General features: G+C 38.8%; 1 protein-coding gene across 1 annotated transcript in view; it reads right to left on the reverse strand.

Annotated features, from left to right (window-relative positions):
• Positions 1-23,850, reverse strand: part of EPAS1 (endothelial PAS domain protein 1) — a 1,067,454-nt gene that overhangs the window by 113,278 nt on the left and 930,326 nt on the right. The window contains exons 8-9 of the mRNA XM_044059908.1: positions 2,597-2,744; positions 1,295-1,503 (exon numbers count right to left, since the gene is read on the reverse strand). Of these exons, the coding sequence (XP_043915843.1) occupies positions 1,295-1,503; positions 2,597-2,744 (357 nt within the window). The remainder of the gene's footprint in view (positions 1-1,294; positions 1,504-2,596; positions 2,745-23,850) is intronic.

A 23,850-nucleotide genomic window follows, 5' to 3' on the forward strand; every position in this document is an offset into this window, starting at 1 on the left:
TGGTTAAGGTGTTTGCCTTACAAACATAAGGTATAGTGTTTGAATCTCACAGGGGATAATTGGCTAGGCTTAAAATGGCTTGCAAGGGCAGTAAGCCTAGTACTAATCTATGAATCATCCTCCTGTCCAGATTCAGAAACTTGAATCTCTTCAGGAAAGGAGGAATCCCTCTTTATTTTACCAGAAATGACTTTACATAAAAAAGAATCAATAGCCTTAATTAAACCTTGAGCCAGACCCATTTAATTGCTTCTGTTAAAGAAAATTTAAGGAGAGATACATGCTTAGTGTTTTGTTTCTTTTTGACTAGAAAACTGGTACCAGCAGCAGCTGCCCCAGTGATTGGCACAACATTCTGACAAAACTGGGGAAGTCTTCCCTGTTTCCTCTAACAGGACTTACAATAGTGGCTCTCCCTTGCCTACTGAGGGGGGTCCCAAAAGCCACAGAGGAAGTGGCTAACCCTAGTCCATAGTCACTGCATGTGCTGCACTACAGGGATCCAGGGAAAAAGATGATTGGTCTAAGGAACAAGAAATGGTTACAGCAGAGTCACCCACCTGTGGCTGAAGCCGTGGCAAAGGGTGTTTGTTTAACTTTTTCTTTTTGTGGCTAGAATGACTGACTATGGCACCGGTAGTCTGTTCCATGGTCAAGCCAAAAATGGTGTCTCTTTTCCAGGGAAGACAAGCAGCAAATGCCAGTAAAACTACTAGTCCACAAAAGTAATTCTTTTGATAGAAAAAACAATATTTAGCACTTTAAGACACTATGCCAGCTCAGAAAAATAAACATAGTTTTTACACAGAAAATATGTTTTCAGTTTGTTTACACTACCTTTAAATTGACAGAAAAAAACAAGAGCTCCTTTTAAAAGAACATTACAGTCTTGAGACAGTCTATCAAATAACAAGATTTAAGAAACTGTAAGTTTTCTTCCCCAAAGGGAACTTATCTGACCAGCAAAGAAAAGAACAAGCTAACCGTCAATCCTCAAAAGCCTCAGAAAAGTGTACTCTCCTGAGGCAGTAAAGCTCTGAAGGCTTGGTGTGCAAACTTGTCTTTTAGTCAGCTCAGATCAAGGTGCTTTACAGTTTGGGTGTGTGGAAGATCTCCTGAAGCTTTAAAAACTGAACGGCTATTATATTCTTGTCAGATAATACCCATATAGCTAAGGCTACTGCAGCAGTGATTAATATGAAGAATGTATAACTTTATCAAATAGTGCAAATGTTGCTGGGGTTGGCAAACACATTTTTTGTACAAAACTAAAGCGGAGTGTATGTACACTTACCAAAGTCCAGAGAAACAACTGCATCACCTGGAGTGGGTGCTAGTTGCTCCAGGTCATCAGGCTCTTCCTTCAGTTTACGGTAGAGCAGGTCACCTTGCTCAGATGCAAGTACACTCCTGCTGAAGATGCTGTTCATTGTCATCAGGTGCGGTTTGAACACTGACTCTGTCTGGTCCACTGAGAACACAGTGTTATTCTCCTCAATTGTACTAAAAAGAAAACACAGATAAAATCTAAAATAAGTATTTTATAAAATAATAAAGACAAAAACATCCACTACTTACAACACGGTTCAGTTTACTTCTATAAAAGTGTCTCAGAAAAGCAAGCTTTTATATAGCACCTATGAGACCTGCAATCCTTTTTGGTATAAGAGAAGGCCTCTCAGACAGTAATATCCACAATGGTCTATCCTTTTGATGCTGCTGCTGCTGTGGATCTGATCTTTGTGGTGATGACAGCTTTTGGACAATGCTGTTCCCTGAATGGTGACGTCTGAATTTTGATTTGGTAATACTGACATCGTTAACTTATTGACCTTTCATATAAAAAGGCAAGAAGTAACCCTTTTTTCTGGCAATTTGCTTCAGTGTTTGTAGAGTGTTTTCACAAAGAGATAGCAAGGGATGAACAGCAAACAGACTCACTTTGTGCAAGATGAACATAGCTACCAGACCTACAGTTATTCTTTGAAATCACACATCATGGCTCACTCTGTTGGAAAATTATGCCTCTCGCTGCACTGCATAAAGTAGACACCCTCCATTGTAAGTAGCATCCGCCAAATGTCAGATCAAGCACTGCCAAATGGGAAAATTGTATTACCTCTGTTGAACACACATTTCTTTTTATGCAGTACACAAAAATATATTTATATGGATCTACACAACATGCATGTAGACTTATTCTGAGTTCAGTTGTATACGGCACAGAAACCACTATAATTGTCCTGGCTTTCTACTACCCTACAACACCCAAAACCACTTCACTTAAATGGAAACTATTCATGCAGTCTATTGTCCAAATATCACATCAATGTTCCAATAGTCTTTATTTAAAAACAGTTCAGTTTATTTCAGTTTAAGCAGTTTCTTTCTAGTGCCTGCTTGTCTTGTGTTTAAAAATAATGCAGGGAGTAATGCATCCCAGTTTGCATTCATGTAATCCTCCAAGTGGTCCAATAATACCAGATTACCTGATATTTACCACAGCAGGAGTTAATCAATGGCACCACACTCAGCACCATACTTTGCCACTTCTTTGCCCAAGAACTTCTCTAGCACTGTGTGGATGGTCACTTACCTTAGCACATAATTGATGCAGATGATACACTGAGGCTGAGAGTTGCGTGAGTTATAGATGACAGTTCCATGTGTTTCTATCCAAACATACCCACCATGCTTTGCAAGCATCCTGTACTGGCCACTAATGACTTGACCTTTGGTGCATACTAATAAACAAGAAAAAAAAGTGATAAGGTCATACTCACAGAAACTTTAATGTATTCCATATAACATAACACATTATGACAAACTTCAGAAACTTCTGAAGGATGAGTTAATCACCTTCCCATGCACATGTGCATGTTACACAACAATGTAAAATATTAACTAGGGTGTAATCTTGCCGTTTCATGATTCTATCAATAACAAAATACTACTTTTTAATATTTCTGTTTATATACTAGCCACCAACGTTCATAAGAATTAGTATACACCAGATGATACAATATTACATATGAACATTTGGAAATCTTTACAAGTTAAATACACAAAAGGCTATAATTCATACCACACCTTTTGGCCACCTAACCTGGACTGAAACACTAAAGGTGGAGGCGTGAGCATATTCATTAAGGATATCCACACCTCCAGGCTAGTTGCTCAGCATAATGCATCTGAGATTATCCAAGTGCAACTAACTCTGGGTAAGACCGCAATCCAAATTCTAGCTTGCCACATATCCCCCACCATGCCCCAAGATTCACACTCCTCATTTCTTGATACACTGGAAAATATTAGGGTACAACCCAACACCCTCATATTGGGTGATTTCAACTACCCCACCATTAACTGGGAAAACTACTTATGCACCAACTCTTTTGCTCAACGTTTTCTGGAATTCATAAATTCCAATGCCTTGGATCAACTTATCCACACCCCCACCAGGGGCAGCAATATCCTAGACCTGGTCATTACCAACATGGGCGACCGGTGTTCCACATCAGAGGTCAATTCCTCGTTGGTCAGATCCGACCACAAGCTAATCTCCCTAGACATCCACATCCCACCCCCCCATTAGGAAAAACACTGTAAAACATTTCTCCAAAGCCAACTTCATGCTTCTTAAGACAGAAGTGGCAAACTTCACGACACCCATGCAGATGGACAATAGAGGTACAACTGCTGAATCCTACAGAAATGCACTTTATAAGCACTTACATGAGTGCATTGATTGTTCTATCCTTAACAGAACCAAGATGCTATCCTCGAAAAAAAGGAAGCCATTCTGGTGGTCCCCTGCCATAAACAAACTTTACAACAGAAGAAAAAAACTGTTGCAAAAAAGAGTAAAATCCCATGATTGGAGGAACTCCCTGGTCAGCCTCAGTAAGAAGCTGAGATCCCTCATAAAATCCTCCAAAGCTAGTTATGAAAACAAAATCGCCACTGATTCTAAAGACAACCACAAAGCATTCTATAGCTATGTCAAGAATCTCAATGGCAACCCTCAGATGTGCTCTGAGTTACAGCACAATGGCACTAAATATACAGAACCAACTGACATTGTCAACATCCTGGCAGATAGGTTCAGTGCTAACTTTACCGCTCTCTCACCCCCTAAAGGGCCCATCTCTATACCGGAAGAATGCAAAGTACCTGTAAACACGGCTGCACAGGTAAAAACCACACTCTCCAAAGCCAAGAACACAGCATCCATGGGACCTGACAAAATTCCAGGCTGCATTCTACATGAACTACAGAATGAACTGGCACCCCACCTAAGCACTATGTTCAATCATAGCTTCACCTCAGGCTTTGTGCCCACTGAATGGCACACAGCGACAGTTATCCCACTACACAAAGGGGCAGCCACCACAGACCCCGGGAACTACCGCCCCATTAGCCTAACCAGCCTGGTCTGCAAGGCCATGGAACGTATCATCATGGAACTTATAAACAAAGACATTGGTAATCTCCAAACTCTGGACCCCACCCAGTTCGGGTTTGTAAAAGGCAGATCATGTCTCCTAAACCTGGAAGACTTCTTTGAAGCAGTCACCAAAGCCATAGACGAGGGTAAGGTGGTACACACAGCCTATCTAGATCTCACCAAGGCTTTTGACACCATCCCCCACTCTGAAATTATAGATAAACTCACTAAACTAGGTATAAATCCCTATGTCACAAGATGGGTTGCCAACTAGCTCACTGATAGCATCCAAACCGTGAAAGTAGCAGACTCCAAATCCGACTTCAGACCAGTGACAAGTGGAGTACCACAGTGTTCAGTCCTGGGTCCTCTCCTGTTTGGTATCTACTTTTCTGAAGTACAGGCTAACACAGAAGGTTTTTGGCTAATGAAGATCACAGATGACTGCAAACCATGAGCCATAATCGAAACTCCTAACGATGTGGACATCCTACTAAAGGGCCTCACTGAGACAGATGCCTGGTGTCAAACACATGGCCTCAAGCTCAATGCCAAAAAGTGTATTGTCATCCCCTTTGGTAAAAACTCTGTACCCATGAGCTACCACATAGGTGGTAGTCTACTTAACACCGAAAGTGTGATAAGAGACCTTGGGTGGACAGTAGTCTCTCCTTTGATAGTCATATCACCACAGTAGTCAGGAAATCCTTGTACGTGGCACAGCTCATCACAAAAGGTTTCTCATCCAGGAAAAAAGAGGTCATTGTTCCCCTCTACTCATCACTCATTAGACCCATTATAGAGTACAACGCCCCTTTTGGTATGTACCTCACAAGACATCTACAACTGGAAAGGCCACAGAAATACCTCACAAAGAGGATCACCAGCTTCAAACAGATGCCCTATGCAGTCTGTCTCAAAAAACTCCAGCTTTACTCTACCACATATCACCTACTCAGAGGCGATCTCTGCCTAACATACAAAGCTATGTCAAACCCAGAGCTGTTGGACATGCTCCACTTAAAGAAATCCCAATCCCTCCGAGCTACACCCTCTAGGGACCTAAACCTTGTCACCACAATAAACAGAACATGCTGGAGGGATAGATTCGTGTCCCAGAGACTTCCCATACTCTGGAACAAACTACCTATCTATATCAAACAAAGCTCCTCATTAGCACTCTTCAAGAAAAATCTTGATGACTGGATGGGAAATAGGAAATTCACCCTGGGGATCACCTCTGTGACTCTGCTTGACAGGGGCACAGGAAAATAATTTTCTTGGGAGGTGAAAGCCAGGGAACCTTTTTGGCTAGGCTTATACAGGCCCTAGGGCCAATAGCCTAGTACCTACCTATGAACCTATAAGATAACTGATTCCTGAAGCCTGTTGGTGACCCCGGGATATATTCAACTATTTTACATCAGTCTGAGGATGCTAACAGCACACCTCAGTCTGACTACTAGGATGGTAAGCAACTATTAAAAACTGCTGAGACAAGTCAGTAGGAAAATATACTATTGTGTCTAAACATGACTTACGTCTTTTTGAAAAATAATAGCATATTTGACTGATTGATAACATTATGATATAGCAGCAAATTTGCCTATTACTCACCACAGATGTGCACAATGTAAACAGGTTCACATGTGATATTTGGAAAGTTCATCAATGTTACAAATGAATGCAGCTGTTTCCTTTATCCATGACAGGTAGGTTACTTTCTGTTAACTTTACATGTAAACTAACAGTATCCTTCTATGGCTATATTATTACTGTTCTGAGATTCAGAATATATTATGAAGGGGTTAAATTGTGAAAACCCCATATTCTAGCACCTTTCTTTACTTATGTATTTACTTATGTGTGAAATATCCATATATTGTTTGTCTGGTAACTAACGAAGTACACCTCTGTTACACCCATTTTCATGGACCCCTGAGGTGAAATGTTCCACAATAAGTAAAACATAATACAAGATCAAACTTAAACTATATTTCTGTTTATCTCTGTCTCTGTCTATTTCCATCTATCTATCTATCTATCTATCTATCTATCTAGGAATAAAGAGAGAGAGAGAGAGAAACGTACAATACATGGTGGCATATCAAGTTAAACATTACCATATAGCTCTTTTATAAGTGGGTATCCAGAAGATCTGCTGATATGGTTATGCAAGAAGACGGAGTTGACTGTTGCTCAGTAACCCTATCATGTAATCCAGCATTATAATTACGTAAGTTAATGAGGCAGATTAACTAGACAGAAAAATAGAAAGAAAGATAAATAGCTAGTGAGACTGGCAGATGAACAATTCTGTTCTCATGTGGACCTGTGTTATTTTTCCCTAAACAAGTAGATCAGAAAATAGAACTGCACACATAATACATAAGATAGCTAGACAGATGGGTTGACAGGTAGACAGAGTGTTCCATCAGTAACGTTTGTAATGTGGGCTGACCCCCTTAACCCCCAGTTGCTACTACTTTTTTTTTGAGATGGAAAGTCGGGGCTAATGGGGGAATCTCTAGAAACTGTCAAAATGTTACAGCAAGACCTGTCAAATGATGCTATTGCAACAATGTCCTAAGAAAAAAATACACTGGCAAGGTCCAGTGTTCTCCATTATCACTGACGTCTTTAATATGTTCTGTTAAGTGTGTGTGTGTGTGTGTGTGTGTGTGTGTGTGTGTGTGTGTGTGTGTGTGTGTGTGTGTGTGTGTGTGTGTGTGTGTGAGTGTTTATGTATGTGTGTGTGTGTATATATATATATATATATATATATATATATATATATATATATATATATATCTATATAGTTTCACTTCATAATCTCAAAATGCTGAAATCTCGCATTTCAGCAATTCGAGACCATAAAACTGAAACTTCACAAACCCAAAACCATCAACCCGAACACACAGCATACACCACACCACACACAAACCACAACACCTACAACACAAAACAAATACACACAAAAAAAACAAAACACCAAACACGCAAATACCTACACTACACAAAAGCAGGGGGGCAAGCCCCCTTGCACCCCGCACGTGGGGGGCTGCTCCCCCCACACCTCCCTACTTATATATACTAACTCCAAGATTGCACAAACAGTAACAGACAGAACACTCACACCCAGACATTCCACAGTCCCTCTTACACACACACACACACACACACACACACACACACACACACACACACACACACACACACACACACACACACACACCACACATACACAAACACCAGCACATCCAACAATAACCTAACTACCCTAACCCACACATACAACTTAAAAACAATCTAACACACACTTAAACTCCCACCCAAAACCCTTAAAAAACAGTCACTTACCTTATGCTCCACGCAAATCCATACACCACATCAAACTGCATCCACCATAAACACCGCACGTCACGTAATGTAAAGCCCTAACAGCAAATTCGAGATATTCGTATTCGCAATTATGCACTTTCCACATTTTGAAATTCAGCTTTATAGTCTCAAAATGCTGAAATTCGAGATTTCAGCATTTCGAGATTATAAAGTGAAACTATATATATATATATATATATATATATATATATACATACACAGATATATATATATATATATATATATATATATATATATATATATATATATGTGTATGTGTATGCATGTATGCATGTATGTGTGTGTGTGTGTGTGTGTGTGTGTGTGTGTGTGTGTGTGTGTGTGTGTGCAGATAGATGCAGCTGTATTGTGCAAAAGCAAACGTTCATAAGAGCGAAAGATCTTACAGACTTGTTTTGCAGCCTTTCTGCTCCTTCCTGTGCAAGATCACACAACAGCAGAGTCTGAGAGTTTTCCCTTACCCCACTGTTGAGCAGTCTATGAGTTGGTACATATAATTAGCCTGGGTGGGACTTGCCAAAAAAATATTGTTTTTTTAATCTTTTTTTTGGATGTTTCAATCTTTTTAGATGGAGTCTAAAAAGACCACTTTTTTGTATTTGTGGCAATCGTATATTTGTATGTATATATATATCAGTCTCTCTCTCTCTCACTCCATATATATTTATATGTATATAGGTAGACATATACAGATATATATATATATATATATATATATATATATATATGGGTCTATCTTAGTACATCGACATTTCACAATACCGAAAACGGATTCACCGACACCATAATATCGAAAGTCACGTTACCGACGCCAGAAGATCGACAAGGCAGAAGACCGACGGAGGAAGACACCGACGCTGAGAAGCTGCGATGGGGAAAGGATATGTAAGTCTGCGGTAGTGACGGACGATAGGGTGCGAGTAAGGTAAGTGTGCGATGCTGGTGTTTAGTAGGGGTAGGGGTGGGATAAGTGAGTTAGGGTTAGGGCGGTTTAGGTGAGTGTGCGAGTAAGGTAAGTGTGCGATGTTGGTGTTTTGTAGGGGTAGGGGTGGGATAAGTGAGTTAGGGTTAGGGCGTGGGTTAGGTGAGTGTGCGATAGTGACGGACCTTAGGGTAAGGGTTTGGGTCAGGGTTGTGGATAGTTGTGTATGTATGGGTTAGTGTTTGTTTGTAAGGATTTTAGTGTGCTTGTGTTGTGTGTGTGAGTGTTGGATAGGGGATGTGTTTTGTTTGTTGGTATGTTGTGTCGGGTGTATGCGATGTCGTGTTTGTGAACTGTCGATCTTCTGGCGTCGGTTAAATGACTTTCGATGTTTTGGTGTCGGTTAATTCGTTTTCGGTATTGTGAAATGTCGATGTACTAAGATAGATCCATATATATATATATATATATATATATACAGAGACAGATGTAAATTAATAGCTATAGATTTTATTTATATCGCTAGATATACATACACACAGACGTACGCACGCACGCATACACACACAGAAAGGGGGGTGTCTGTGTATATACATATGAATATATATTTAAAACATCAACAAGCCAGTTATCATAGGAAAGCACTGTAGTAAAAGGTATCCAACAAATGCAGCAACAAGTGCAACCACCATGGCTATCATAAAATTAAAACTTTAATACAATAAAACACTCATACACTCATCAGATCAAACCTTCTGTACAAACAGTTCTCTATTTAAAAATGTCATCAATGAATCAAAATCACTGCAGTAGTCTACGCACCCTTAGGGCTGGTTTGAGAGGTAGATTGCTGTTCAGCCCAGGTAGCTTATCAGCCTGCAAGTTACCTATCCAGTTCATCTCAGCTGTCTCAGTAACATTCACTAAATCTCCTCTCCTTGCACTCTCATTAATGACCTGTAGGACCAAGAGGCGAAAGCTCTGACTGTTATTCTCCAATATATGTTTCATCATAGGGTTCTTACAGTCATTTAACCTAATGTCACTTATATGTTTTGAAATGCATTCCTTAAACTGGTGATTAGTTTTGCCAACATAAAAGGAACTGCATAAAACACAGCAAGCAGTGTAAATAACATTTCTGGTCCTGCAGTTTGCATAAGATCTTAACTTGTATATTTTGCCATTCACTAGATGTACAAAAGCATCTGAAGTTAAAATGTATTTACAACTGATGCACTTGCAGCAAAGAAAAGTTCCTTTTTGTTGGGAACTGGCTTAGATCTGATCAAAGAGCTGTTTTCATAAACTCTGCTTTAGATTCTTACGATTCCTAAATGAGAAACACGGTGTGTCACAAACAATTCTTGTAATATTGTCGTCACTAGTGAGAATACACCAGTTACGTTTAATGATATCACATATCTGTTGTGTGTCAGTAGTATGCTTCAAAACTATCCTATTCATATGTGACCAGTTATGACGTAAAGTCCCATGCTTCAAAGAGTGTCCACTTGAAAGATATTGTGCTCCTCTAGATGTTCTTAGTGATGAAACTTCTTCAGAGAGCTTTACAACTTCATTACGGTCACATCCTCTTTCAAAAAACATGTTCTTAATCATGGCATCATCCGTGTGCAGCCTTGATGCTTGTAGAAGTTGCCCCTTAACTATGTTAGAATAAATACACTCTGGATTCTCAATAATGATGACAATTTTAGAAGAATTGCTGGCAACGGTGTTTCTCATTTAGAAATTGTAAGAATCTAAAGCAGATTCTATGTAACAGCTCTTTGATGAGATCTAAGCTGATTTCCAACAAAAAAAGGAACTTTTCCTTGCCTCATGTGCACCAGTTGTAAATACATTTTATCTTCAGATGCTTTTGTACATCTAGTGAATGGCAAAATACACAAGTTAAGATCTTATGCAGACTGCAGGACCAAAAATGTTATTTACGTTGCTTGCTGTGTTTTATGCAGTTCCTTTTATGTTGGCAAGACTAACCGCCAGTTTAAGGAACACATTTCAAAACATATAAGTGACATTAGATTAAATGACTGTAAGAACCCTTTGATAAAACATATATTGGAGAATAACAGTCACAGCTTTCGCTTCTTGGCCCTACAAGTCATTAATGAGAGCGCAAGGGGAGGAGATTTAGTGATTGTTATTGAGACAGCTGAGATGAACTATATAGGTAACTTACAGGCTGAAAAGCTACCTGGGCTGAACAGCAATCTACCTCTCAAACCAGCCCTAAAGGGGTGTAGACTACTGTGGTGATTTTGATTCGCTGATGAAGTTATTAAATAGAGATCTGTTTGTATGGAATGTTTAATCTGATGAAGGATACTAAATTATCTGAAAGACCTAATCTTTAGGAATGTTTTATTGTATTAAAGTTTTAATTTTATGACAGTCGTGCACGGGTTGCTGCATTTGTTGGATACTTTATATATATATATATATATATATATATATATATATATATATATATATATATATATATATATATATATACACACACACACACACACACATATATATATATATATATATATATATATATATATATGTACATATATATATATATATATATATATATATATATATATATATATATATATACATATATATATATATATATATATATAGAGAGAGAGAGAGGGCGCGCACGCGCGCAAGGGAGAGATAAGGTTACCTATCTAATTGACAAAATCTCATTTGTTGACTCCTTGAGGTGGTACGTCTGTTAAAAAGTGAATGCTGGAAATATTAGTGCTCAGAACATCTACATTTTGTAGATCGTGTGAGGTTTGCTGGAATGTTATTTTTTAACTAATCTTGAAACTTTTGGATACAATGAAAGGTTTAGCATATGGGATGGAATGTGTGTACTTATGTTTAAGAGTTAGGGGACATAATTAATGTTACATACATGTGATTATGAAAGGTATGTATGTTTAATTGTCTTGTGTAGTGGTATTGTTAGGGAAAGGGCTTTCATATGGTAATGCGTAGGGCTGGGGTTGGGTGCTGAAGCATGGGTCAGGTTAGGGTTAGCACACATGGCTAAGGTGGGATAGGGCAGCTACCTCGTTGTCAACATTTTCCCAGCTACTTTTTAACAGATTACCAAAATCCTGCATATAGATTTAGAGGAAATAATAATAAGAAAAGCTGAGAATAGTTATCAAAGCATCTGATAAAAAACAGATGTCACTTGTAACATCTATTGCAGCTTATTCACTAACCTGAGGTTGTTTATGGTTAACAGTATTTTGAAATATTTTTAAATCAATCCCTTTTAAAAGTTTTATGTATCATTCAAGAGCATATGCTTTCACTAGATGCCATTATAAGGAGAAGTTTGAAATATTTCTGCTATGCTGATAATGTTCAGATTTGCTTCTCATCCCCTCAGGAACAGATGATGTCATTTCTTAACAATAAGGACTATTTGGAGACCATCCTTAACTGGACAGATGTCGGACAGTTCAAACTCATCCCTAAGCTTTATGATCCTGAATGTGATTTTGAGGTCCTCTACAGCAGCATACCTCACCTGCACTGTCATGCACAGTCAAAACAGGCTATCAATTATGTCTGGAGAGTGACATCTGGGGATAGTCTTAAAAAAATATGCTGTTACTCAAGGATCAAGTGGCAATAAATAAGTGTAATATGGTATACAAAGCATACAGATCTACAAATATCTGGTGGTAAGTAAATGAGCTGCATAACCTGCTAGTTTTCTGACTCACAAAGCCAGATTATAAGTAACTTATAGGTTCATAGGTTCATAGGTTTATACTAGGCTATCTGCCCTAAGGCATTTATAAGCCTAGCCCAAAGTTATGTGGCTTACGCCACCCCTTATGTTAGAAATAATGTGCCCATTAGTTTGTTGTGCCTCTGTCCAGCAGTGACACAGAGATGATTCCCGGGGTAAACCTACGATCTCCCATCCACCGGTCAAAATTTCTCTTGAACAGAGCCAGCGAGGTGCTCTGCCTCACATGGACCGGGATTTTATTCCACAGCATGGGGAGTCTCTGGGTGATAAATCTATCCCTCCAGCACGTCCTATTTATATCCGTGCTAAGGTTTAAGTCACTTGCTCTAGTGGTTCTGGTGGATTTGGATTTTTGAGGTGGAGCATGTCCATTAATTCCGGGTTGGTCATGGCCTTGTATGTCAGGCACAGGTCACCTCTGAGCAGACGGTATGCAACTGAATAGAGTTGGAGTTTCTTCAGTCTGGCAGTATATGACAGGTTTTGGAGTCCCTTTATCCTTTTGGTGAGGAACTTTTGGGGTCTCTCCAATTGCTGCAGGTGTCGGGTGAGATACATCCCGAATGGGGCATTGTACTCGATCATTGGTCTGATAAGTGAAGAGTACAGGGGAACAATGACCTCACTTGATCTGGATGTGAATCCCTTCATGATCAGATGGGCAATGTAGAAGGTCTTTTGAACCACTTTAGCAACATGAGTGTCAAACGAGAGGCCACTGTCAACCTGGGTACCCAGGTCCCTGATAACCTCTTCTGTGCTTAGTGGGTTGCCACCTATATGGTAGCTTGGGGTTACCTTGTTTTTCTCGAAGGGTATCCTATCTGCGGTTGTGATTCTATGAATAAATTGAGGTTTTCCAGGCTTAACTGCAAGTCATATGTGCGCTCACAAAGGTACTTTGTTACGTGCATTTGTTTAAGGATCAAGACTGAGGTATAAAGGCGAGCTCACTTTTGCCTACGATATCATTCTCTTGGAGTAAGTATATTAAAGAAGCAGGCAGTGTGAAGGGCAAATGCTTTAATGATAAAACTAATTTTCACTGTCAGTTTGATATGTAGAGATCTCACATATGAATGACTATCACTAATGTATCGAACATTAGTCACAGAGCTGAAACTGAGGCATACAGGCTGTAGCACTATTCACAGTACTTGACAGTCTTCATTTTTCAACTGCACTAGGAAAAACAACACATAGTGCAACTGTGTTGCTTCAAACTACCATGTGTCATGTCATCTGGTCTTTTTAATGTGTCCCAGCCGTCATCATTAATTCAAATTCTAGCTGTGGAAGTAATTACTCTGAAATGGAAGTTGACCAGTACTCTCACAATTAATTCCTTGCACTTCCTGCTAAAGGCATTAAGAAAAGAGGGTTTCACAGTTCAACTAACACTAACACCTTAACCAACTAGCAAACAACTTTTTTGTTGATATTACAGTTACCTTATTTGATTTCAATGTTTCTTAATTTAAGTAATCATCTAATTATCTGTGAGACCCTAATGATTTTCAAATGCCATCCCCATTAAGAAAACATCAGCTCATGTGAAAAATATATGTCATGTATATTTAAACTGTTTATTACACTGTTGCTATGTTATGCAACAAAATAAGGTGCATGTGTAAGAAATACAAGCACTTCTGTTCTGAATGAAACACTACAGTGCTTTATAGAAAACTGTGTGCTCCGATGCATATCATATGATAATAATGTAACAGATGTCAGTTGTACGTACACCTCTTCGATTTTCTTCCATGCCGAGTTACATATCCTCACTATATATGCAAAATAAATACTTCAGTAAAACTAATCCTGCATGTTATTACCCAGTTAAAGGAAGGAAACAGCTATTAGTCTGACATGTATTTATCCACTTTGAGTCAAACATCATATAAAGTGTATCCTTGGCAGAGACAGTTACACTGATTTGTTTATGGTAACACCAATGTATAAACTAAATCTTGCCTTCTGGGTGAAACTTGTTCGTTGACAGTTTATCACAATTCTAAAGGGAAGGCTGTATTTCTGGCCAGTGAAAAGCATTTAAAATGCTGCTTTATGTATTTTCAAACTCAAAAGATTATTTTTATTAAAGCAACTATTTATTTACAAACCAAATCAAAAGAATCAAACCATGGAACATTTTAATGATGGTGCTCTGCAGTGTCCATTAATTATAATTATGTTCGACTCCAAATCAGGTAGTCGTCAATAATTGTCATACTAATGGTGTCTGTACAGTGACACAAAGCCATTTAACTGCCTTAATCTTGTTTAGTTTAAAACACATAATGTTATCATACAATTGGAGATTAGCAGGCAGTTGCTCTTAATGATACAAGCCATAGATTACTGATTTCAAGATGCAATGTGTTTCTTTTTTCTACTGCTTAGTTCAAGCATGTCCTTTAATTTAAAAGACAAGGGTCAGCTCATTTCTTTTTGTGTTTATTCACTTTGTTTGTTAAATGGTTAGGGACACTGGGATACATATGCATATACAATATACATTTTCAGAAATGACCCAGCAGAATTCACCAATTTCAAAAAGACAAACTAGTAACAACAGTAAAGGAAACAGTATCAACATCAGTTGCAGAACAGAAAGCAATATCATGCAAGAATAAAAATAATATATTAACTGTTTCATTCTACAAAACCGCAAAGGAAAAAAAAACAGCAGTACGAATAAATACAACAGCAAGACAGTTCAACAGTATAGCTCAGTGGCCAGCTTGGTAGATTTGGGCATCCAAACAGTGTAGCAATTGTCTCTTGTCATCTGACAACCAGTTAATCATTAAAGGAAAATAACATGGTATGTGAGAGATGTAAATACACAACTTCCTTGGAGGCAAAAACCGTGCATACAAACAAGGTTCATAGGAGGTTACTAAGCTAATGGCCCTGGGGCCCTTACAAGGCTAGCCAAGTACAACCACTGTTCCCAAGAATATCAAGGTATTAAACAAAACTTAGTCAATGCCTACTACCCTGACACAAAGGTTGCACACCCTTTACTAAAACCAGGACCATCTGTCCTTCAGCCGTACACTTATACTTGTTGCCACAGGATTAGATATATTGATACCTATTTGTTAATCAGGTAGGCCCACTGGTCATGCAATCCCTTTTTTTGTGCTGACCCAGAAGCAATGTCTGGTTAAGTGATTTGCTCAAGATCACACAGTAGGACATTGAGGGCTGAGCAAATCCAGCCCTGTACCACAGGAGTTACGACTCAGAGTCTTAACTCTGTGTGTCAACTGCCAGTGGAGAGGAATAACCACACTACATCCTGCACAAGCACTGCTCACCATATACACAGATTGTCTTATGCTAAAGCACTTAAAAGAAATCTTTCCAAATCTCAAAGACCTCTAAAGCCACCTAATGGCAACACTGCTCCTCACCAATCACTAAACACACATAAAAGCAACATCGAACATCTCACAAAAGCCTATACCTGAAGGTTCCCCAAGAGAAAATTCCAAAAGGTAAGCATATACTTTACATAATACTGTTGTCACTGGGAGCTCCATTGTGCAACACACAGATGTCCCACTCACCAGGTTAGACAAGAAGAGAATAATGGTTAGTTGCCTATCTGGAGCCAGGACCTGGAATGTCAGGCATGCACTCAAGTCTCTGCACCCCAGGTACAAATATGATTCTATAGTTCAAGAGGGTGTAAATGACCTGACGTACCTCACTGGACTATATGAAGAGAGACATAATGGTGCTCCTGGAATGTGTGCTACAGATACACACAAGTCTTGCATTGAGCAGCATTCTACCTTCACCAAGGATGATACCACAGAATAAACACAAAATGATATTTTAATAATTAGCTTAGTTTTTGCTGTCACTTCAAGGATATCTAATATCTGTTAGCATTGGACAACACAGTCAACAGACCACATTGCTTTGCCAAAGTTGGGATGCGCCTGTACCCCCTAGGCTTTTTGATATTGGCTAAAATGTTCAACCTCCTTAGAGCCTGTTTAGGCAATGTCAAAAAGACAAAGTACCAACATAGAGAAAAAGTATCCAAACAGCCTTAAGGTGTTACTGCTCAGTGCTAGGAATCTAAACAAAAAACTCCACACCCTTCAATTTCTTATCACCCTGAAGATTTATGTTGTGACTGAGACTCAGTTTAAAGCCATGGAAAGTAGTCCGGCAGTGCAAGGCTACCATGCCTTCCACACATTTAGACCAGCAACAGCAGTGACTGGCGCCAAAGGTGCAGGTGAGCCAATCTACATTAGCAACAAACATGCCACCAGATTATTTAAACAGGAAGATACCATGAAGCTCATCCATGTGCAAGTCATCATAGATAACGACTGTCACCATATCATGGCTAGCTACAGGGTCACCATCTATACCCCTAGGGTCTCGTGACACTTATAAACCTACTACAAGTGCTCATCATCCAACCAAACACCCTATTCATGGGTGACTTTAACTACCCCTCTATAGACTGGGAAACTTACACTGCCTCAAACTCACAGTCACAACACTTCCTGGACTTCATTAACTCAAACACTTGGGAACTGGTAATGCACGCTCCAACAAGAGGAACAAGCCTACTAGATGCAGTACACACCAACATGGAAGAGCACTCCATCCCCCCATGTCACATCCTCACAAGTGAGGTCAGATTACAAAGCTGTCTCCTTTGAAGTAAAAATCAATCCAAAAAAGCCAGCTAAACCAGTAACAGGAAGTATTCTGAGGCACACTACATTGTATTAAGTGACAGTTTGTCAAAATTCAACACCCCCTAACCCCGATATCACAGCTACCCATGTAGAATTATTCACAGAGTCCCTGTGCAAACATATGAATAGCTGCATAGAGGTGCCATACCTAACAGAAGTAATCCCAAACAAACACTAAAAACAAACCCCACTGGTACAATCCTCACCTAAACAGTGTATGCAGTAAAAGATGAAAATGTATGGACAAAATCAGGAACAGCAGCTCCATTAAAGACAAGTGCTCTCTTATACAACTAAACAAGAAACTACGAGGTCTAATGAAGACAACTATGAGGTCAGGATAGCCTTGCAGGCTAAGGACAATCACAAGGCCTTCTTCAGCTATGTCTGGAACTCTAAAGGTAACACACAGCAGTGTTCTGAACTGGTGGTGAATGGTACCCCTTCATCTATCAGGGTGACTTTGCAAATTTACTCTGATAAATTCAGCTCAATATTCACACCCCCACTCCTACCCAGCTCCTCCAGGTAGAATTCCTTCCAACATTCTACCTCAAATTATTAGCAGGGATCAGATGCTGGCAGCATTTTCTAAAGCCATGAACAATGCCTCCATGGACTCAACAACATCCCTGGTTGCTCCCTGAACAGTCAAAAACATGTCCTATCAGGTCCACTTGAGGCACTTTTCAACTACAGCCTTGAAACAGGCTACATTCCAAGTGAATGGAGGATGACAGCAGTCATTCCCCTGTGCAATGGTGGACCATCAACTGATCCATGCAACTATAATGCCCTTTGGGAAACTGTCAACCCAAGTTAATTACTCCATCGATAAAACACCCTAAGAGTTGAGGGATCTGGAAACATATGTAGGCAGTAATCTGACCTTTGATCAATATGTAGCTAAGACAGTAAGAAAATCATTCTAGACTGCCCAACTTATAGGTGAGGGTATGGCATCCAGATCCAAGAAAGTTATAATACCACTCTACCTGGCCCTAAACAGACCTATCATTGAATACAATGTCTCCTTTGGCATATATCTAACCAGATGCTTGCAACAGTTGCAACACCCATAAACATTTCTCACCAGGAGTATTCAGGGGATCAGTGAATAGCAAGAATCACTTAATTCCTGAAACGAGTTTAGCAACATCTGGAAATAATGGGAATTGCTAAGAGTTCAAACTTACTACAAAGGTAAATGATGTTTGGTTAAATTCTTACACACTTTGGTAAGATAAATTGTGTTTTCCAAATTACCTGTATTAAAAAAATGATACTTAGTCGATGCTTTAGTGCTTAGTAAAGCATATTTTGTTGATTATTAGAGAGAGACAGTGTGTGTGTGTGTGTGTGTGTGTGTGTGTGTGTGTGTGTGTGTGTGTGTGTGTGCACGCGTGCACGTGCGTATGTGTGTTTAAGTGGAGACTCCACTCAGCTGGTGCTTACTGCTGGGTAAATCATGTCTATTTCACTAACTGGTTGGTGCTTAGTGCAAGGTAAATTATGTTTGGTTAATTTTTAACTAAAAAAAAAAATAAAAATAAAAAAAAGCTGGTTGCTACAATAAACCTGATCTTGGTATTATGGACATTACCAGCCAGTTGCAGGTAACAAATGAATAAATGGATATTACATAAAAATGTTTAACTAAATATTGTGTGGGTACACCAAGTTTTAGGGAACTTTTCTGGAAATTCTTAATTCAGGGCCATATGGCAGTAGTAGCCCTCCATAACAACCCCCACTAACAAAAACGAGAGCACATGCCTTGCAACTGATGATCCTGTGGATTTGGTTTATTTATTTATGTATTTATTTGCATGCTAACTATCACATTTCTAAAACTTAATATAGAAAACGGCATCAGGATGTTGGCAACCCTGTGGCTAGGTAGTAGAATACTGCACCCATTTTAACTTTACTGGTGTTAGCTTCTTTTGAAGAAGGGGGAAGGTAATGGAGCAGTGCACAATTTGTCAGAGAAGGCTAAAATTTTCAAATGAGGGTGAAGCTTTTAACTCAGATTCTTTTTATTATTTTTTTTATTGCTGCAAAGCTTCTAGGAGAAACAGATAATAGATTTAAGGCATAATCCTGTTTAAGGTAAATGGGAGTATTCCTAAAAAGGCAAAATATTTAATTTTAACTGGTAAGTTCAAGCTTTGACCTTGGCTCATGACTGTAAAGGTTTTCTAAAAGCAGGAAACTAGCATTACCACCTATCCGTTTTTTTCTGAACTATCCAGAAATCAAACTGTCTGGAAGTCTGGAAAACACTGTATAAACTCCAGTATTCTGTTTCAAAAAAGAAAGAGACTATAGGAGTTTGTTAAATCGGCATATTTACTATGCTTTTTTTATGAAAAGCATAGTAAATCTGCAGAAAAAAGGCATCACAATCGGAAAAAGACTATGTTCACCTTTGTGTGATGCAAATAAGACTTCACAAACTGCGCAGAAAGTGGATGGGGCATTGGCAAGGTTATGGGATGTATGCGGGGTGTGGCCTATGTCCTGTTTTAGCCACAATGAAAAGTGGCAACCATAAGTAAAACTAGTTTGTTAGCTTGTGCTTCTCATCCCTTCCTCAGAGTCATTAGGTTTTATGGGGGGTGGGGTTGAGTGGAGACAAAACAGATAGCATTATGCAAGTTATGAAAAGGTTGTACAGCTTTCTCATATTCCTGAAGGGAATGTTTTAGAGCTTTATTTTATCTTGGCAATGTTTGGGCATTGTAAATGCCTTGAGTTGTCATTTACCTTGTATCGATTCTTAACCAAATATCATGTCTAATTTGTTATAATTTAAACTGCAGATGTTTTAGTTTCATTTTTAAAGATTGTAAAATTATTGTTATTAAATTGTTTTGTAATAATGTGGAGCTTTTCTCCCCGGGCCTCTGCTGAAAATGGGCTTCTACCCAGTCGGACTTTTCCAGTAATCAAATGTCAATAAATAAATACATAAATAGAAATAAATATGAATAACCTGTCATACACTGATTGCCTAAGGATCTGCTTCTGTATTAAGTCTCCTACAGGCTGCTGAGAGGTGATCTTTGTCTGGCTTACAGGGCTTCCTCAGATCCATCTCTGATAGATCCATTGTATACATGCAAAAAAATAGCACCAGAAATACTACATCCAGGGATCTGAAATTCATTTGTGACATAAACAAAATGTACTGGAGAGACAGATAAGTGACCCAAAGGATCTCCACACTATGAAATAGGCCATCCATCCAAGTAAAACAATGTTCATCCCTGACCCCATTCAAATGAAACCTTGACATCTGGATGGGAAATTGTAAATTTACAGCAAGTATAAGTGTAGGGCTGAAGTACAGATGGTCCTGATTTTAGTAAAGGGTGTGCAACCTTTGTTTCAGGGTAGTTGGCATTGACTAAGTTTTGCTTAATACCTTGATATTCTTGTGAACAGTGGTTGTACTTGGCCCCCATGTCTGTTAAGGACAAAGGCAGTCAATAAGAAAAGCATTATCCTAACTAAATCCCCCCCCAAATCCTTAGTTATCTCCCTACTAACATATAGATGCCCATGATACTTAGGACCCACATGGTTTAGGGTGCCCAGTTAGGCTTGTAAGTGCCCTAGTGGTTGTTAGCTTAGTAACAATCTATGAGCCTATGAACTTATAAATAACAATATTACTGCATCTACTAATGGTTCCTATCTACTTTTCCATAACACAATGTCAGCAAATATCATGTGTCCTTTTGGTATAAAATCAGACTACACATCTATTATAACAAAGTTTTAGAACAAATTTTATATTATTTAGTTATATATTGTATTTTGTTTACTGGGAAAGCCCGGGAAGAAAAGCGCCACATAAATAAATACTTATTTACAATAAACAACAATAAAAATTAAACGTTTTAAATATTATTTTACAGGTAGTATTGAGACAAACAGTAAAGGCATGTAACATATACTTTAGAAGTGACATTAATTTACATAAGTCAAAGACATGTTAACATGTAACAGCTGGCGATAAAACAGCAATGATAGAGCACATAGATTCAGTATATGTATATTGACATTAATGATGTATTCACTAGAGCAGGAGCAGAAACTAGATTGGGAGGAAGTTTATAAGCAAAAATAGTCAGGACAAGCATAAGCAGAAAAATATCTGATAGTACAGTGGTTGAGAACAGTATATAAGTAACATGATAAGGTGGGTAAGGAGGGGGTATTAGGAGATGAGAAGGTGGGTAAGGAGGGGGTGTTAGGAGATGATATGGTGGGTACACAGTGGGTATTAGTAGGACAGGATTATGGATAAATGTTAGCTGGAGGAGCAGTAGTGGGGATGAAAGAGAAAGAAACAGAGATAAGAAAGGTTAAAGAGTTAGGAGATTGATAAAGGGACTGGCAATGTAAAAAATAGAAAGAAAGATGGGTTTAGTCAGGATGGGAGCATGAGTATAGCCATAAAGAAGTTAGGTGTTATTTTAGGTTATGTTTGAAATGTGTGGAAATGTTCTTTTGTTTTAGGGTGGGTGGGATGGAGTTCCAGTGTTTAGCAACATAGTTTGGGTAAAGTGAGTTGTCTGCACTGTTATGAGACTTAGTCCTGGTCAGGAGACATTTGTTGTGTGAGTGGAGATTCCTAAGAGAGAAGTAGTGTTTGAGGAAGTTTTGCAGTGATGGGTAGATGTCGGGTTTGTCTATTATTTTGTAGGCACTAGGCAGTAGGTAAGGTAATTAGGTAGTTTGAGCTAGTGCAGGTGCTTCAGTGTTATTTATTTAACATTTGTTTACCGGGAAAGTCCAACTTGGAACAAAGTGAATTTTCAGTGGAGGCTCAGGGAGAAACACTCCAGACGCATGTCTTTGTAACGTGGGAGGAAACCACACACCCAGAGGAACCCCACAAGAACGCAGGGAGGACATGCAGACTCCACACAGAAGGCACTCCAGCTGAGAATCAAACCGAGGAACCTCTTGCTGGTAGGCAACAACACAACCGCTGCACCACTGCTAGGCAGTGGTGTGAATGGTTTAGTAAGGTGGATACAAATTTAGCTATTTTACTGTAGCAAACCTCTAGTTTAGTTTTTAAGGCGGAGTGAAGGTTAGTCAGAATGGATGCTGCACAGATAAGTGAAGGAAAACGATAAGATGCTGCTAAAGAATTCCTAGAGTAGTCAATGAGAAATGATTTGTTTCTGTATAGGAAGACCAACCTTTGGTGAGTTTTCTTGATGGTATGAGTGATGAATTAATCACATTTTAAGTTCTCATCAATTATGCAGCAACAAGCTTTGTGTTGGAAACTGTTTCAATTGAGGTATTATTTGCTGAAGTCATATTGAAGGATTATATCATCCTGTACAATCTATATCATCAAATACAAGGCATTAACATCCAACACACTATTTTCTTTTTATTAATGCATGTTTTTTTTTTCAAAATTATGGCCTGGTAAAGACTAACAGGTGAAAACTCATAGATTTGGTAAAGTTTATTTATTAATTTATTAACATGACCACTGTGAGAGTCAGTGTACAGATACCTCAAGATACAGGTGTCTCTGTGTCTGGTGGGAGATTCCAATATGACTCAATGAGTTACAACTTGGCAAGGGAAAAAGTCATTGTAAAAACACTAGCCACTCTGTTTAGCATTTTTGTGCACTTTTAATAAGAGAATTTATTCAGCAAGGAACCAGCTCGTTGAGGTCAATTGGTTGGGAATTCAACATAATAAAAAATTTAAACGTAAGTGTTTTAGCCCTCCTGCACCCCAATACCCCATAATTTACATATGCTAATCCAGGATCACACAACATGACAAAAAAAGAAAATGTGTGAGAACAAGTGAATCACTACAGGTACTCACTTATAGACTGACTATGTAAACCAGTGACTGGGAATTGAACAAATAGAACCTCACCCAGTTTGTACATTGAGGTGTAGGGAAACCCTGGTGGAACAGGGAAGCACAGAGCTCCAAAAAGCAAAAGCTAGTTAACATTCTCCTGGAAGACTAGTTTATAGGGAGAGTACACCAGTACTTTATTCATGTTAAGATGTGATTCACATAACGTTTATCCATAAAAAAAACATCACTTCTGTGCTCTGAAAAGGTATAATGTCTCTTTTTCTTCTCAATGAATTTTAAAAACATTTGCATCCTTTTCCTCTGTTCTCCTGTGACCTCTTATTAATCATTCTCCTCTCCCCTTCACAAGTTGCAAATCAGGACAGTGGGAAGAGAAGTACATCTTATATCTGTCATCTTGCCGGAGCACACGATTTCTGTAAATTCGACGTTACAGTGGTGAAAGTACATAAATATGATGTCACTGAAACCACACTGTCAAAAAGTAAAACAGTTCAACTGTTTCAATGGGAAACCCAGCATTACTGAAAACAGGACGACAACACTACCCTCAACAAAACTCAATTCTGTCTTCTCTGACTTTCAAATTCTGAATGACTACTATCCACCACTTTCCCAGAGATCAGTAGTCCACTCAGCTTCGTAATGACTGTTCTAATACTGA

Source organism: Protopterus annectens, chromosome 1.part0 (genome assembly GCF_019279795.1).
Source record: "Protopterus annectens isolate FY-2018-M chromosome 1.part0, PAN1.0, whole genome shotgun sequence".
Lineage (NCBI taxonomy): Eukaryota > Metazoa > Chordata > Ceratodontiformes > Protopteridae > Protopterus > Protopterus annectens.